Raw genomic sequence first — 13329 nt, 5'->3', positions numbered from 1 at the left:
TGATCTCAGCATTTGAGGCTGGCCTGGTCTATAGAGCAAGTTCTAGGATACATACAAAGTTAGACAGACAGACAGACAGAGATAGAGATAGAGATATTTTTGAAGAATTTTTAAGAGAAAAAAAGTTCCTAGGGAAGCTCTTCTTAGGGAAAAAGTCTATGAAAAAAATACAAAATAAACTTTAAGCCTGAAAGTATGTCAAAATATAAACATTTGTGATCTCTCAGTGGTGGAATTATATGTTTGACTAGAAATGTGAAAAGAATTTGGCATATCACAAGTTTTTCTTAATTTTTTTAGATTTATGTAGTTTTAGTTCATGTATATGAGTGTTTTGCTGGCACGTATACCTGTATACCACAAGCATACAGTGTCCACAGAGACCAGAACAGGGTGTCAGATCCTGGTACTGGAGTTCCAGACAGCTGTGAGCCACAATATGGGTGCTGAGAATCAAACCAGATCCTTTGCAAGAGCAAGAAGAGCTCTTAACCACTGAGCCATCTTTCCAATTCCTCTTCTCTTTCTCCTCTCCCTGAATCCCAATGCTGAAAATTGATGCCAGAGCCTCATACATAGGCTAGGCAAGTGCTCTATCACTGAACTATTATCTCCAAGCCAACATAGTATTTCAAATCAGTGGTTCTCAGCCTGTGGGTCCCCTTTCAGGGGTAGAGTGCCCCTTTCATGGAGGTCACATATCAGATATAGATATTACATTACAACTGTAACAGTAGCAACATTACAGTTATGAAGTAACAATGAAAATAACATTATGGTTGGGGTCACCACAACATAAGGAGCTGCATTAAAGGTCACACAGCGTTAGGAAGGATGAGAACCACTGTTTTACATAAATCTCTTCAGGATGTATGAGAAGAAGTCACCAAATTCTCAAGACAGATTGTCCCCTTCTTTTAACATATTCCTTTGGTTACCTTCAAGTTCTTTAACCAAATTAATTAAAATTTAGCAGAGCTAAAAGCTTGACGTGAACTCATAAGAAGGCTAAGCTACAAAATAACTACCAGTTTTGCCTCCTGGCTTTTTATTTGGTTTATGGCTTAGGGGCAGACTCCTGTGTAGCTCAGGCTGGCCTGGAATTTCTCCATTCTCCTTTGTGTTAGGAGTGCTGTACATACCCTATGTCTACCTCAATTCTCTGAGGAATATTTTATATTCCTAGACCTAAGGTAAATCTGACACTGCAAGTTTAATTTCTACAATTTAATCACTAATCCTGTAAGAAGTAGAGAGGAGTAATCTGATGTAGGAAGCAGGATTTCCACCAATCCCCACTGCAAAGACTCAAGAGACCATGTCCAGCCAGGCGGTGGTGGTGAACAGCTTTAATCCCAGCTCTCGGGAGGCAGAGACAGGCAGATCACTGTGGGTTCAAGGCCAGCCTGGTCTACAGAGTAAATTCCAGAACAGCCAAGGCTAGGCTACACAAAGAAACCCTGTCTCAAAAAAAAAAAAAAAAAAAAGACAATGTCCAGCAGCTGGGTTCTGTGAACATGGGAATCACTCAGGAGGCAGAAGCAAAGAAATCACAATTGAAAGAAGCCAGGACCACCCTTCACACACACACAGAAAAAAAAGGAAGGAAGGAAAAGCAGGCAAATATTCTTTATTTTACTTCTGATTCATATAAGTAATTTATAAGTGTATGAATAAAGTAAATGTCTAAAAGGGACAATCCATTTAAAGTATACCACAAACCTGGTTATAAAGAGTTTTCTTACTGATCCAAAAATAAAACAAAATACAAATCCTGTTCATAGATGGTACTAAGATGGTACTCAAAAATGTACGAACTGATACATGATTCATAACTTACCTTCCTATCAAAATAATGTTAAATAGTGGTTATCCCTCAGGTTAGCCCTCACTATTCAGCAGTTAATAAGATGTCTATGTATCCCATACTGGTTCCGGTGAGCACTAGTAGTCTAAAGAAAGAACCTGGTAACGGCCAGGAAAACGAGTTCCTCTTTACTTAAGTTCTCCAGCAGAGAGACCACCCCTAGGTCTACTATCTTCTAGGGGAGCAACGAGCAACTTAAGTCCAAATGACCATCAATGCCGAGTATGAGTGTGAGGGGGGAGGGGCTGCCCTCACATCTCTCACATGTCAAGGTTTAAATAATATCGAAAAGCCATCCTGTCTCTGGTGCATCTACAGCACAGATCAACCTCCCCTCTACCCAAACCTGCCTCCTTCCCTCTCCCACTAATGCAGAGCCCATTAATCTCTTTCAAGACACTATTTTCCAGGATCCAACACATACAAATAACGCTAAAAATTCCTTTGGAACTATTCTAATATACTCTAATATATAATAGTGATCTTGCTTCATATTTAGGTAGGTACCATAATCTCATTTTACAAATGCAGAAACTAGGCTCAGAGAACTTAAATAACTTACCCAAGGAAATCTGAGGAACTAATTTAAAATGGGTCCTAAAATGCAAGGCAAACACTAACTACATCTCAGAGAGCTGTTAGATGACTTAAGGCAGAATTAGCCTAAAGGCTGTGTTGGGAATGAATCATGATGAAGCTGCTCGGCCACAAAACAGGAATTTATAAAAGTATGTGCAATTCAGGCCCACTGAAAACTGGATATATCATAATCAAGGTTTCAAATATTTTTAGAGCTGAAGAAAAACAAGCAACAGCCTAATGGAGTCAGAATTTTAGAATGAAACCAGTTGTAATCTACTGCTTGATTACTAGACTCTAAAAATAATGAACGACACATCTTGCCCACCTACAATCATAATGTTCCAGTATGTGCACACAGATGTTTACTGTATAGGAAGATGATGGCACTTCCTCACATTGCTTGTTTCCTCCAATCCTTGCAGGCTTCATAAATTAGTGTCTAAAAACTAGGGGTACAATATTCTTTGCATTCTTATTCAACTTCCTCACCTCCAGCCACACTACAGTTTCCCCAAACTTCACCTGGCTAGCAATCTTCTTTATAGCAAGGAATTATTTATACTTACAATGAACAGCTAAGAGCTAATATTACCCTGCTCTGCTAACTACAATGGCCCACACCTCCAGCACACACAACCACTCTATAAACCTGAAACAACTACTAGTTTTAACTGGCCATTAAGTTTCCATGCAAATACAGATTAAAAACTGACTTGATCAGAACAAACCATTAAAATTTTAATAGATGTGAAACATGTTTAACACCTGCCGGAGGGCTATATAGCTAAGATATCTCAACAACAACAAAAGACTGTAAATACTTAGTTATCTTTTTAAAACTTTATAATCCTGGATCTACTATCACAAGCAAAACTTGAAATACACTTAGAAACTGTAAAGCAGTCCAATCAATGTAAAATTTAAAAATAATTGAGTCTTGAGCCAAGCAGGATGGCTCAGTGGGAAAGAGCACTTACCACTAAGACTTACCACCTGAATTCAATACCCAAAATCCACATGGAAGAAGGCGCGAACTCCTGAAAGTTGTTTTCTGACCTCAAAAAGTATGCTGTTTGCATACACACAACAGTTACATAGAAAAGGGAAAGTGAACCTTTGTTGTCATGATTGCTCCTTCCTATAAAAATTCACCAGTATCACCTCTCCCCCACATCTACACTTTATATATATGTATGTATGTGTACACGCACACACACACACACACACACACACACACACACACGCTTTCCTTATTTATTTTGTGTAGGGCTCAGATCCACATTAACACTGTCTTCAGAAACACAGAGCGACTCTTCTAGTTATGGCAAGCCAGTCACCAAATGCAACACCAATAATGGGCTCCATAAAATTGAGCTCACTGCTCTTGAATCTGACACTTCTGAGATTGTGGTTATAGCAGTGTAGGGACCCACTGTTTCTTTGTCCACGTCTAATAAAATAAAGTCCTAATCAGAAATAGATAGCTTTACACAGGTATATACAATATTGCTAAATCTACTAGTTTTCTTCTTCAAAAGAACAGCAGAGACATCATAGCTGGCTTAGTTTTTTCAATCTAGGAGGTACCACTTGCCAAAGAAAAACCTTCTCAATTACTTTAAGATATATTTCAGAGTATGGTAAAACAGTACAGCAACACGGGCTTCATGAGAACCAAGGATGCCCTAATGTATAACCACCAACACAGAACCTATCTAATACAGTACTATTAACACTACATATTAAAAGTTGTTGGCTTAAAATTAATGTTAGTATTTCATATTAAATAACAATAATTTAATAATCGTTTTGATTAATATTTTAAATGAATAATAGCTATTATTCGTCAATCATCTATTATTTGCAATGAGCTTTTATTTGGCCTTTACATAATAAGCCTTTAAAATAAGAAGAACTGGGAAGTTGATGGTAAAGGGCCACTCTAAGCCTCCCTCAAAGTAAAGGACTCCTCTAAGGGACCTGTACAGCTCGGCGCGCTCCATCAAGTTTGTACAGGAGGAAACAGGTTCTAAGTATCTTCTTCCCTACCCCACTCATATCAGAAGGAAGAAGTAAGAAAGCAAGAACATGCACAGGCTAGCCAAGAGTATTATCAAATACTCACAAACGAGGAAGTTTGTGCCTGGTGATAAATAAGGCTCCCTATTTCAAAATTGCAGGGGCCCGGCCAGCGGGGCCTGTATCCAACAGCCTGTAGTCTATCTCCTATGGAAGCACTGGAGTTAAAGTGCTGTACCCCTTTTAAAGGGAGATTGTCTACATGGAAAATGGCTTCAAAAAAAATGAAAATTGTGTTAAAAAGTAAATGTAACTAACTATTATAACTAGTCTCGTCTACTTACATTAAAATATACATTCTTTCCCTGGAAAACTGCCTGACTAGAAAAACTTTAAAACTGTCCACATAAATGTTAAGCATCTAGTCACGTAAATCGTGTCTCCATAATAAGAAAAAAAAAATCCTGACATACCTTAGCTATTACATATCCCCCCACACACACCACCACCACCACCAAGGATCATGCAGGTGATCATAAGATTACCAGGCTTCTGTCGAAAAACAAATGTGAAACCATTATACAGGAGGTTAAAAAAAAAAAACAAAAACAAAAACCAAAAACTCTAAGCTGGGAACGGAAGTCAAGTTCAGATTCTCTTCCTTCCTCAAGTGAGACACAAAATTAAAAGAATACACACCCAAACACACACACACACACACACACAGCACCCCTCTCAATCTCTGTCCTCTCCACCTGTGGCAATCAGGGCAGCAGGCCTACATCTGCTGGAAATCGAAGCTTTTCTTCAACGGGGGCAAAGGTGGGTGGGTCAGGGGTGAGCAGAGAAGTTTTCAGCCAGATCGCTCTAACTTAGCACCTTTGCTTGCTAGCTAACTGACTGGCTCGTCCCACTAGCCTGGGACACTCAGCTTGCTCTGGCACCCTTGGCAGCAGGTACCCACCGAGAGCCGCCGCCGCACAAGCAAGCCCGGGCTCCCCTCCGAGCCCCGAGCCCGGCTGGGCCCGCAGCCCAGGTCCACGCCACTCCGCGTGGGGACCGCGAAGGGAAAGCCACAGCGGGGCGGTGAGGCGGGGCGAGCACTTCCTGACTCGCATTGTCCACGCGCCGCCCGCGCCACCCAGGGCCCCGCCACCGCGCCCGCCCGTCGGGGAGGAAGTTGGCGCTCGCCCCGCCGCTGTCGTCTTACCGTTCTTGGCGTCTCCCGCAGCTGCAGCCCCCGCAGCGACGGTGGCGTTGGCGGCGCCCGTACCCGAACCTCCCGGGCCCGCTGCGCCCCCGGTGCCCACCGCGCCCGGCGACACCGCCCCGCAGCCCGCGGCCGCCACCAGGGCCCCTCCGGCCGCCGCGCCTGTCGCACCCGCCGCCGCCAAGGCCCCGGCTCCATTTTCCTGCTCGTCTCCGCTGCTGTTGGCGCGCTTGTTTTTGCGGCCGCCCTTGCTGTTCTTGGGGTTGGGCATCTCCCCGGCCCGCTCACGGGTGTCCCGTGCCCGGCGCCCACGAAGTCGGCTCCCCGCGGTACCGGGGCGGCCACGGAGAGCGCGGGCCGGCCGCTCTCCTCAGGCGCCCGCCCCGCCGCGCGGCTCGCGCCGCGCCATCCCGGCCGCCGCGCCCTCCCCGGCACAAGCCGGCGCGGCCACGCGCGGCCACCCGAGGCTCGCAGCCGCGCGGGCGCAACGGGCCCGCGAGCTGAGCGAGACGCTAAGGGAGCCCGAGGGAAAAGGCGGGTCTCGGGCTTGTTTTGATTCGGCTGCGCTGACACGCTTGAGGCCCGCCCCCGCCCGTGACGACACCGGGGCTTGAGCCTGGCCCCGCCCACGAGGTGACCTCACGACAGGTCGGCCAGCCCTCGTGACATCACGCTCGCGCACGGTCCGCAGACCCTGGTGACGTCATCCAGACGCCTTCTGATTGCGGTTAGGGTAGGTGGGTGTCTCCCGGGGCTACCCGAGTGTGCTGACAGCCATGTCTGAGCCGCAGGTGGAGTGTTCGCGAAGTTAGCTGACCTTGTGACCTTACAGGAACTATAAGGCTTACAACATGGTCTGGAAAAATAAACAGGTGGATAGAACAGGAAAGGAAAACAAAGGGTTTTGGATCAATAATTCATTCAATGGCTCTGCGGCTCAGTGATGCTACAGAAACAGGAGTGTCTGGACAGTGCAGATGATCTCCGGCATGGGACTTCTTCAGTCTTGTGCTGGAAGCTCATTTAACCCAGACCTACCAACCAGAGACACAAGTGTTCTGTCAGAAATGGAGGAAGCCTGGAGGAGCCAGGGCCCACAAACAAGACTTGAGTTGTCTGGAGAGAGTGGCCCCGCTGTGAAGAAGACAGTAGAGGTGAGGAGGTGAGGGCACGGCCATGCTCAGCAGTAGACGGCCAACACAAAAGGCACTCGGTTGGATCTTTGGAGGGTCTTTGTTTCATAACGTTTTGTCTAGGCTTTTTGTTTCCTTTTTCTTACAGGTCTTTTGTATACATACCATGGCTTCCGGTTTTCTGGGTTTTTTTAAAATATATTTTATTAATTTATTCATATTACATCTCAATTGTTATCCCATCCCTTGTATCCTCCCATTCCTCCCTCCCTCCTATTTTCCTCTTACTCCCCTCCCCTATGACTGTGACTGAGGGGGACCTCTTCCTCCAGTTTTCTGTTTTTATGGAGTTCCTCACTGTAAGAGCTCTGTGTGTGTGTATGTGTGCCCCCTGTCTATATGTGTTTCTCATGCTTTTTTTGCTCTTCTGTTTCTTTTGTCCTATCATCCATCATATCTGTTTTATTATTGTTTAGATGCATATTTGTTTTCTAAGGAGAGACAGCCAGAGTTTGGAATTGGCTGGTAAAGAAGGTGGTGAGGATCTTGGAAGAGCTGGAGAGGGGAAACCATATCAGAATATATTGTATGAAAAAAAAAACTATTTTCTTCTTTTTTTGCTTTTGCTTTTTGAGACAGGGTTTCTCTGTGTAGCCTTGACTGTCCTGGAACTCACTCTGTAGACCAGGCTGGCCTCAAACTCACAGACATCCACCTGCCTCCACCTCTAGTGCTGGGATTAAAGGTGTGCACCACCGTCAACCGGCTAAAAAATCTATTTTCAATACAAGAAAAATAGAAAGAACATCTTGTGAGGACCTGAGGCTCCTGGGAAGAGTTTGACGTAGTCTCCTTTTCTGCAACTCTCTTCTGCCATTTTCACAGACCAGCTCCTTTCTGTGCTTTGGGTCTCGGATCCCTTCCTTCAGAGTGATCCCATGAAGTCACCTTCCCAGAAAGGCTGTCAGAGTATCCCAGTTGGTATTTATTGTCTACCTCTGATTATGTTGGTAACGTGTATGTTTAAGTATTTCCTGTCCATCTCCCTCACATGAAACCGCCATGTTTTTGTCTTGGGTGCTGTAAAAAGCCACTGACATGAACTTGGTGAAGGTATAAATAGGGTTCTTGATCTATGACTACAGAGAAAGACTATTTTAACTCGGTTTTACAGTGTCCTCTTCCTATAGTGTGATCTTTAATTAACTCAGCCGTTGAGTCGAGGCACTGTGGCTGTGTTGAGAAGATGGGAGAGACAGCCAAGGAAGTGCTCAGAGAAGGGCCATCTGCCTAGTTTCCTAGCCAGGACTCTGGTGGGCAGAGCACGGAGCAACAGGGATAGCACTGTATACTTGAGAGCAGTTGCTAGTTGGACTTTTTTAGTGGGGAAATTATGGACCTTTTTAGTCCTCAATACACTATATGTTACATGAAAGTAATCCTTCAGAAGGCCCAAATGATACCTAAAATGGATGGTAGGTAGGGAGAGAGACAGAAGGGGCCAGGGACAGACAGATAGACAGAGACAGACAAACAGACAGAGAAGTGGGGGAGGGATGTATGTGCCAGAGGTGTCTTCCTTTATTCCTTTCCACCTTATTTTTCAGACAGAGTCTCTTATTGAACCTGGAGTTCAATGATAGGTTGGCTGACCAGCCAGAGAGCTCCAGCCACCTTTGTCTCCCCAGCCCTGGGACTAGAGATAGGTGCCTCTGTGCCCAATTTTTACATGGATGCCAGAGATGAATTCAGATTCTTATGCTGGTACAAGCACTTTGCCAATTCAGCTATCTCCCCACCTAGAGAATAGATATTTTGTGCTTGTGTTTTGATGTCATACATTCACATATCACACACACACACACACACACACACACACACACACACACACCATAGAGCAGGGGAGAGTGGGAGTGTTTCTAACTGCAGTCTAATATGAAACCTTCTCCACAGTCCTGTTTAGTAAAAAAAAAAAAAAAAGTATGAAATACTAATTTTAAAATTGTGTGGAAATACACCTAAAGGACACTCTTCTGCCTATATTTTTTCTGAACTTTAATATGTCCACTAACCCATTAAGAACCTACTAAGTCTTCTCTAGTAACCAAAGTTAGAATTGCCCCCGTGGACTACCCACACCTTCTTCGCCAGAATGGCTTTCATACGTACTATGAAATTGTTTACCTCTTGTTTGGACCTCCCTATGATGGCAGCAACTGTGTCTGCCTTACTAAATACAGTATGCTTACCACAGTGTATTGTACATTAGGAATACTAAGTACATTACAAGAACAATAAATGAGGGAAAGGAAAGATGACTTGGAGGTAGACACAGCAAGGTTTGGTATCCACTTAAAATTGGGGGATTAAGGAGTATGATCACGACCATCTGAAAACTGAAAGAAATTATGAGAGTGACTAATTAAACGGAGGAGGACGACAGTGGAGCTTCATAGTTCCATTACGATAATACATAAATATAGTCACTTATAACTTGATTAACTTCATTATTGCCATGCCTCATGAGAGAGAGTTCAAGATATTTTGATATTACATTTGGCCTGGTTTTAGTTGTTGTTTTTTTTTTTTAATTGGTGAAGATGAAGTTTTAGGCTAGAGTACAAGAAAATTGAGATAATTATTTTCCTGAACAAGCACTCTGCTGCCATGCCATGTTGGTCAGAGTTAGCACACACAACCCTGCAGACAGGTATCTACACCAGCTGCCTCTCACCTCTACATAACTGAGACTTAAGAATTGGATAACCTTCCCACCGAAACAGAGTTGGCTCAAAGCACGCCGACATCCAGACAGTTGCAGTTCTAGTTAACTGTTTGAGTCAACTTCTCTTCATTCAAACTGCAGCAAACTGAAAAGGAGAAGCTGGGCCATTTTTCAACCCTCATATCTAATTTTAGTCCTAGTCAAATTTAACACAGAGGCTATAGTTCCGGTTTTATTGGTACAAAGGCAAGACACTAAGATCAAGATGTTAGAAACAAAATTCAAGTGATAATAAAAGACACTCTTTTCTGCATTCTGTCTCTATGGACTGTCACCGGAACCCTGACATCACAATCTCTTCCCATCTCCCACCATGTCTAGGAGTGGAGACTGCACACACACACACACACACACACACACAGAGAGAGAGGGGGGGGGAGGGGCGGGGGAAGGGAATGGGGCAAATCTGTCCCCTTTGAAACTTCCAGAAAAAGAAACTAACACTGAAGATATCGAGCTTGCTAGGCTGTAAACATCTCACGTGACATTTTAATCTTTAACTTCTCTGATCAATTCATGTGCTCTGAAATACACTTCAAAAAATTGCAACTCTATTCCACTCTGTTTTCTTTCCCCTTGAACACCATGGGCCTATCATACAGTTCTCTGCAGACTTTTTTTAAAAACAGCAATAAATCAAGGCCTTTGAAGATAAGCAATTTATACCTTTGAGAAAAAAAATGAACAAATCTTCAGGACTAGGTTGGAATGAAAGGTCATTGTTTCCATGTTTGTTGGTTCGACTTTTTATGCTTTGTCTTTTCTGTGCTTTACATTAGCCAAATTTGGGCTAGAGTTAGACTATATAAAAGTATGTTAAGTTTACTTCTGAGCTGTCTTTGTTCATAGTGTTGTTTCACCTTGGCTTTGGACTTGCCTTAATCCTCAGTCATCCCAAGAGGACACTTTCTTCATGAAACAGATTACTGAATGATCTATTCCAAGATCGTCTGCCCTGGACACTGTACTATCACTCTACTTCCTCTCCCTCACGACAAACTGCCCACCCCCCATACTCCACACTTGGCTTCCCTAATGTGTTCTAAACTGTGGACCATTTTTGTTGAAAAGGTGTCAGTTTATAGGATTCTTATCAGTGTTTTTTGAAAACCAAAACAGAAAATATCTACTCTATATGTAGTGTTTTGCATGCAGAATTTTTTTGTGAAAATTAGTATTATAAAATCTAGGTTATGGCCAGATGTGGTACATACCTTTAATCCCAGCACTCGGGAGGCAGAGGCAGGCAGATCTCTGTGAGTTCAAGGCCAGCCTGGTCTACAAAAGCATGTCCAGGACAGCCAGGAATTTTACACAGAGAAACCCTGTCTCGAAAAACCAAAAGTCAAATCTAGGTTACACCTACATATGCAAATATACACTGTTAATATATGCATTGGAAACTGAAGGGAAACCTAAAACACAGAACAAAACAAAACAAAAAACAACCCCTGGCTTCACATGTTTTTTATTATTTACTTGACTCATCAGTTTTAGAGGCCTTATAGCTAGCTAGTAGATTCCTATTAGCTTTGCTATTAATAACTCCTCTACTATATGGTCACTATGATAATGTTGCTCCAACAGTTTTTAAAAATCTGGAGGCTGCTTTTTATCTCAAAACAGTTGAAATCACTCACTAAATCATAACTCTCAGTTAGGCCTACTGCAATGACCATGAAAGTATCAGTTTTTCCACAGCTTAAATGTTGGTCATCTACTTTTAAAGTGGCAATGAAAATTCGATTTTTGTCACCTACATTTGATATGAAAGAGCTGTGTTTTGTCACAATTAAACTGTAACCCCAAGATCTGATACCCTCACACAGACAGACATGCAAGCAAAACACCAATGTACATACAATAAAAGTAAACACATTATTTTAAAAAAAAAACACTCTTTCTAAGGTCACATTCTGTGCATAGTTTCACTTTAGTGTTTCAGTCCTTCCTTAGGCAAGACATTGTTGGCTTTCTCTGAGCACTTCTGAATACTTCAGTAGTCTATCTATTGATACCTAAGAAAGGGCCCACAGCTCACTGGGTGAAAATGAATATGTTATCACAGTTTCTAGCAATCAGCCACCTAGGCATGGCTTATATGGGCTCTCTAAATTAAAGGTCTCTACACAGGCTGTACCGATGTCAACTAGGTAAAGATCACTCCATACTCATTCTAAAGACAGTGGATTCAACCCCTCAAGAGGTTCTGGTCATGGATTTCCTCAAATCCTTGCCACCTGATCCACAGTGAGAGTAGGTGAGGACAAGTCAGCCTTTGTACAAAACATGTTATTTTATTTTTAAAGTATACTTACTGCGGAACATCATATGTATGGTAGAGCACAAGTTGGGTCCTAGGGATTGATTAAACTTGGGTCTTCGGGCTTGGTGGCAAGCACCTTTGCCTGCTAAGATATCTCACTGGCCCAAAAGTCAATCTTTTATGTAACCTAATGTTGGGAGTAGTAGCTATTGTTTTTTCATTAGTTTACTTTTCCAAAGCAAGTCATTAGGTTTAGCCCAAGCTCAAAGGCACATTATTAGAAGGACTAAGTACTAGGCAATGTAGACCATTAAGCCTCATCTTAGAAGCTATCTACCATAAAATGCCTAAAAGACTACCCATACTCTAAATTGTACTTTTGAAGATTCAGGCCCACCAGTGGCTCGTATGCTAAAAAATCTTGGTCATGAACTTGTGGCTCTGGAGGTGGTTAAACATTAGGGTATGGAATCTACCTGATGGAAGTTAGTAGTGGTGTGCCCCTGAAGGAGAAATATACTCTCCTCTCCTCTCCTCTCCTCCTCTCTCTCCTCTCTCTCTCTCTCTCTCTCTCTCTCTTCCTCACCCCACAAGATGAACACTGCCTACAACACAGTATCCTTGCCATGATGTGCTACATAACCACAGACTTCAAATCAACAAAACAAAGTAACACTATAAACAGCTACCCTTGCAACTGTGAGGCAAAATAAAATATCTCCTTTTAAATTGATTTTTTCAGGAATTTTATCATGGCAATAGAAAGCTGAATAATACTCTAATTCCCAAGGATTTAAGTTTAGTTTGGAGAGGAAAGTGGTAAGAAGTTATTCTACCTATAACTTTTAAAATTGTTGCTTCAGCAAACCAGTCATTGATGGTTTGAGATAATTAAATCTCAAGAATTATTAACTGTTACAAAACGTCTTTGCCTGAAGTTTTTTAAACCTATGTTCAAAACACTATTGACTTTCAGAATAATCACAGTGTTCTTCAGTGTTGGGGCTGAAGGTCTGCTCCAAGGATACACATTTTCTTAAGTACTAAGGATGCTACAGTACTTGTTCTGGGATTTATTTTATTGACAGGACTAGAATTAATTGTCAAGAGCATTTTTCCTTCTTTGTTTCCATTTGTAACTGCTTCTATGAAGAGTAGCTAAGGGATATTTATTATAGAGGAGATGGGTCTTTTTATGTGCCTAAATAAAGCTAAGAGATCTGTATATTTTAAGAGTCACAATATGCCTTATATATTAATCAGGGCCCCTGATTAATAGCATTCCTAGCTGGTCATGGTATGTATCCTTATTGTGGCTAATACTAGCCTAGCAACTTAAGGGCGCCATTCAATCCAGGTGCAGTACAGGTTTTACTGTTGGCTCTCATGAGGCTGTGGGAGGAAGTTTCACTGTACTAGGTAACAAATGGAAGAACCTAGATATAATGTTGCTTTACACTTGAAACA

The 13329-nt window shown here is 42.6% G+C and overlaps 1 protein-coding gene and 1 long non-coding RNA gene across 4 annotated transcripts in view; one reads left to right on the top strand and one right to left on the bottom strand.

The window, feature by feature from the left end:
* Nucleotides 1–6151, bottom strand: part of HECA (hdc homolog, cell cycle regulator) — a 45489-nt gene extending 39338 nt beyond the window's left edge. The window contains exon 1 of the mRNA XM_084777596.1: nt 5679–6151. Within this exon, the coding sequence (XP_084633722.1) occupies nt 5679–5949 (271 nt within the window). The 5' untranslated portion in view covers nt 5950–6151. The remainder of the gene's footprint in view (nt 1–5678) is intronic.
* Nucleotides 6152–6403: 252 nt separating this feature from the next.
* LOC311595164 overlaps nt 6404–13329 on the top strand; it is a 47590-nt gene continuing 40664 nt past the window's right edge. For all 3 annotated transcript variants that reach the window (XR_014778335.1, XR_014778336.1, XR_014778337.1), the window contains exon 1: nt 6404–6832. This is a non-coding gene — a long non-coding RNA (uncharacterized lncRNA). The remainder of the gene's footprint in view (nt 6833–13329) is intronic.

This window comes from Acomys minous (genome assembly GCF_964271855.1).
Source record: "Acomys minous genome assembly, chromosome: 3".
Taxonomy (NCBI): domain Eukaryota; kingdom Metazoa; phylum Chordata; class Mammalia; order Rodentia; family Muridae; genus Acomys; species Acomys minous.
The sequence above is the reverse complement of the archived record's forward strand: the minus strand, read 5'-3'. Positions and strand labels throughout refer to the sequence as shown.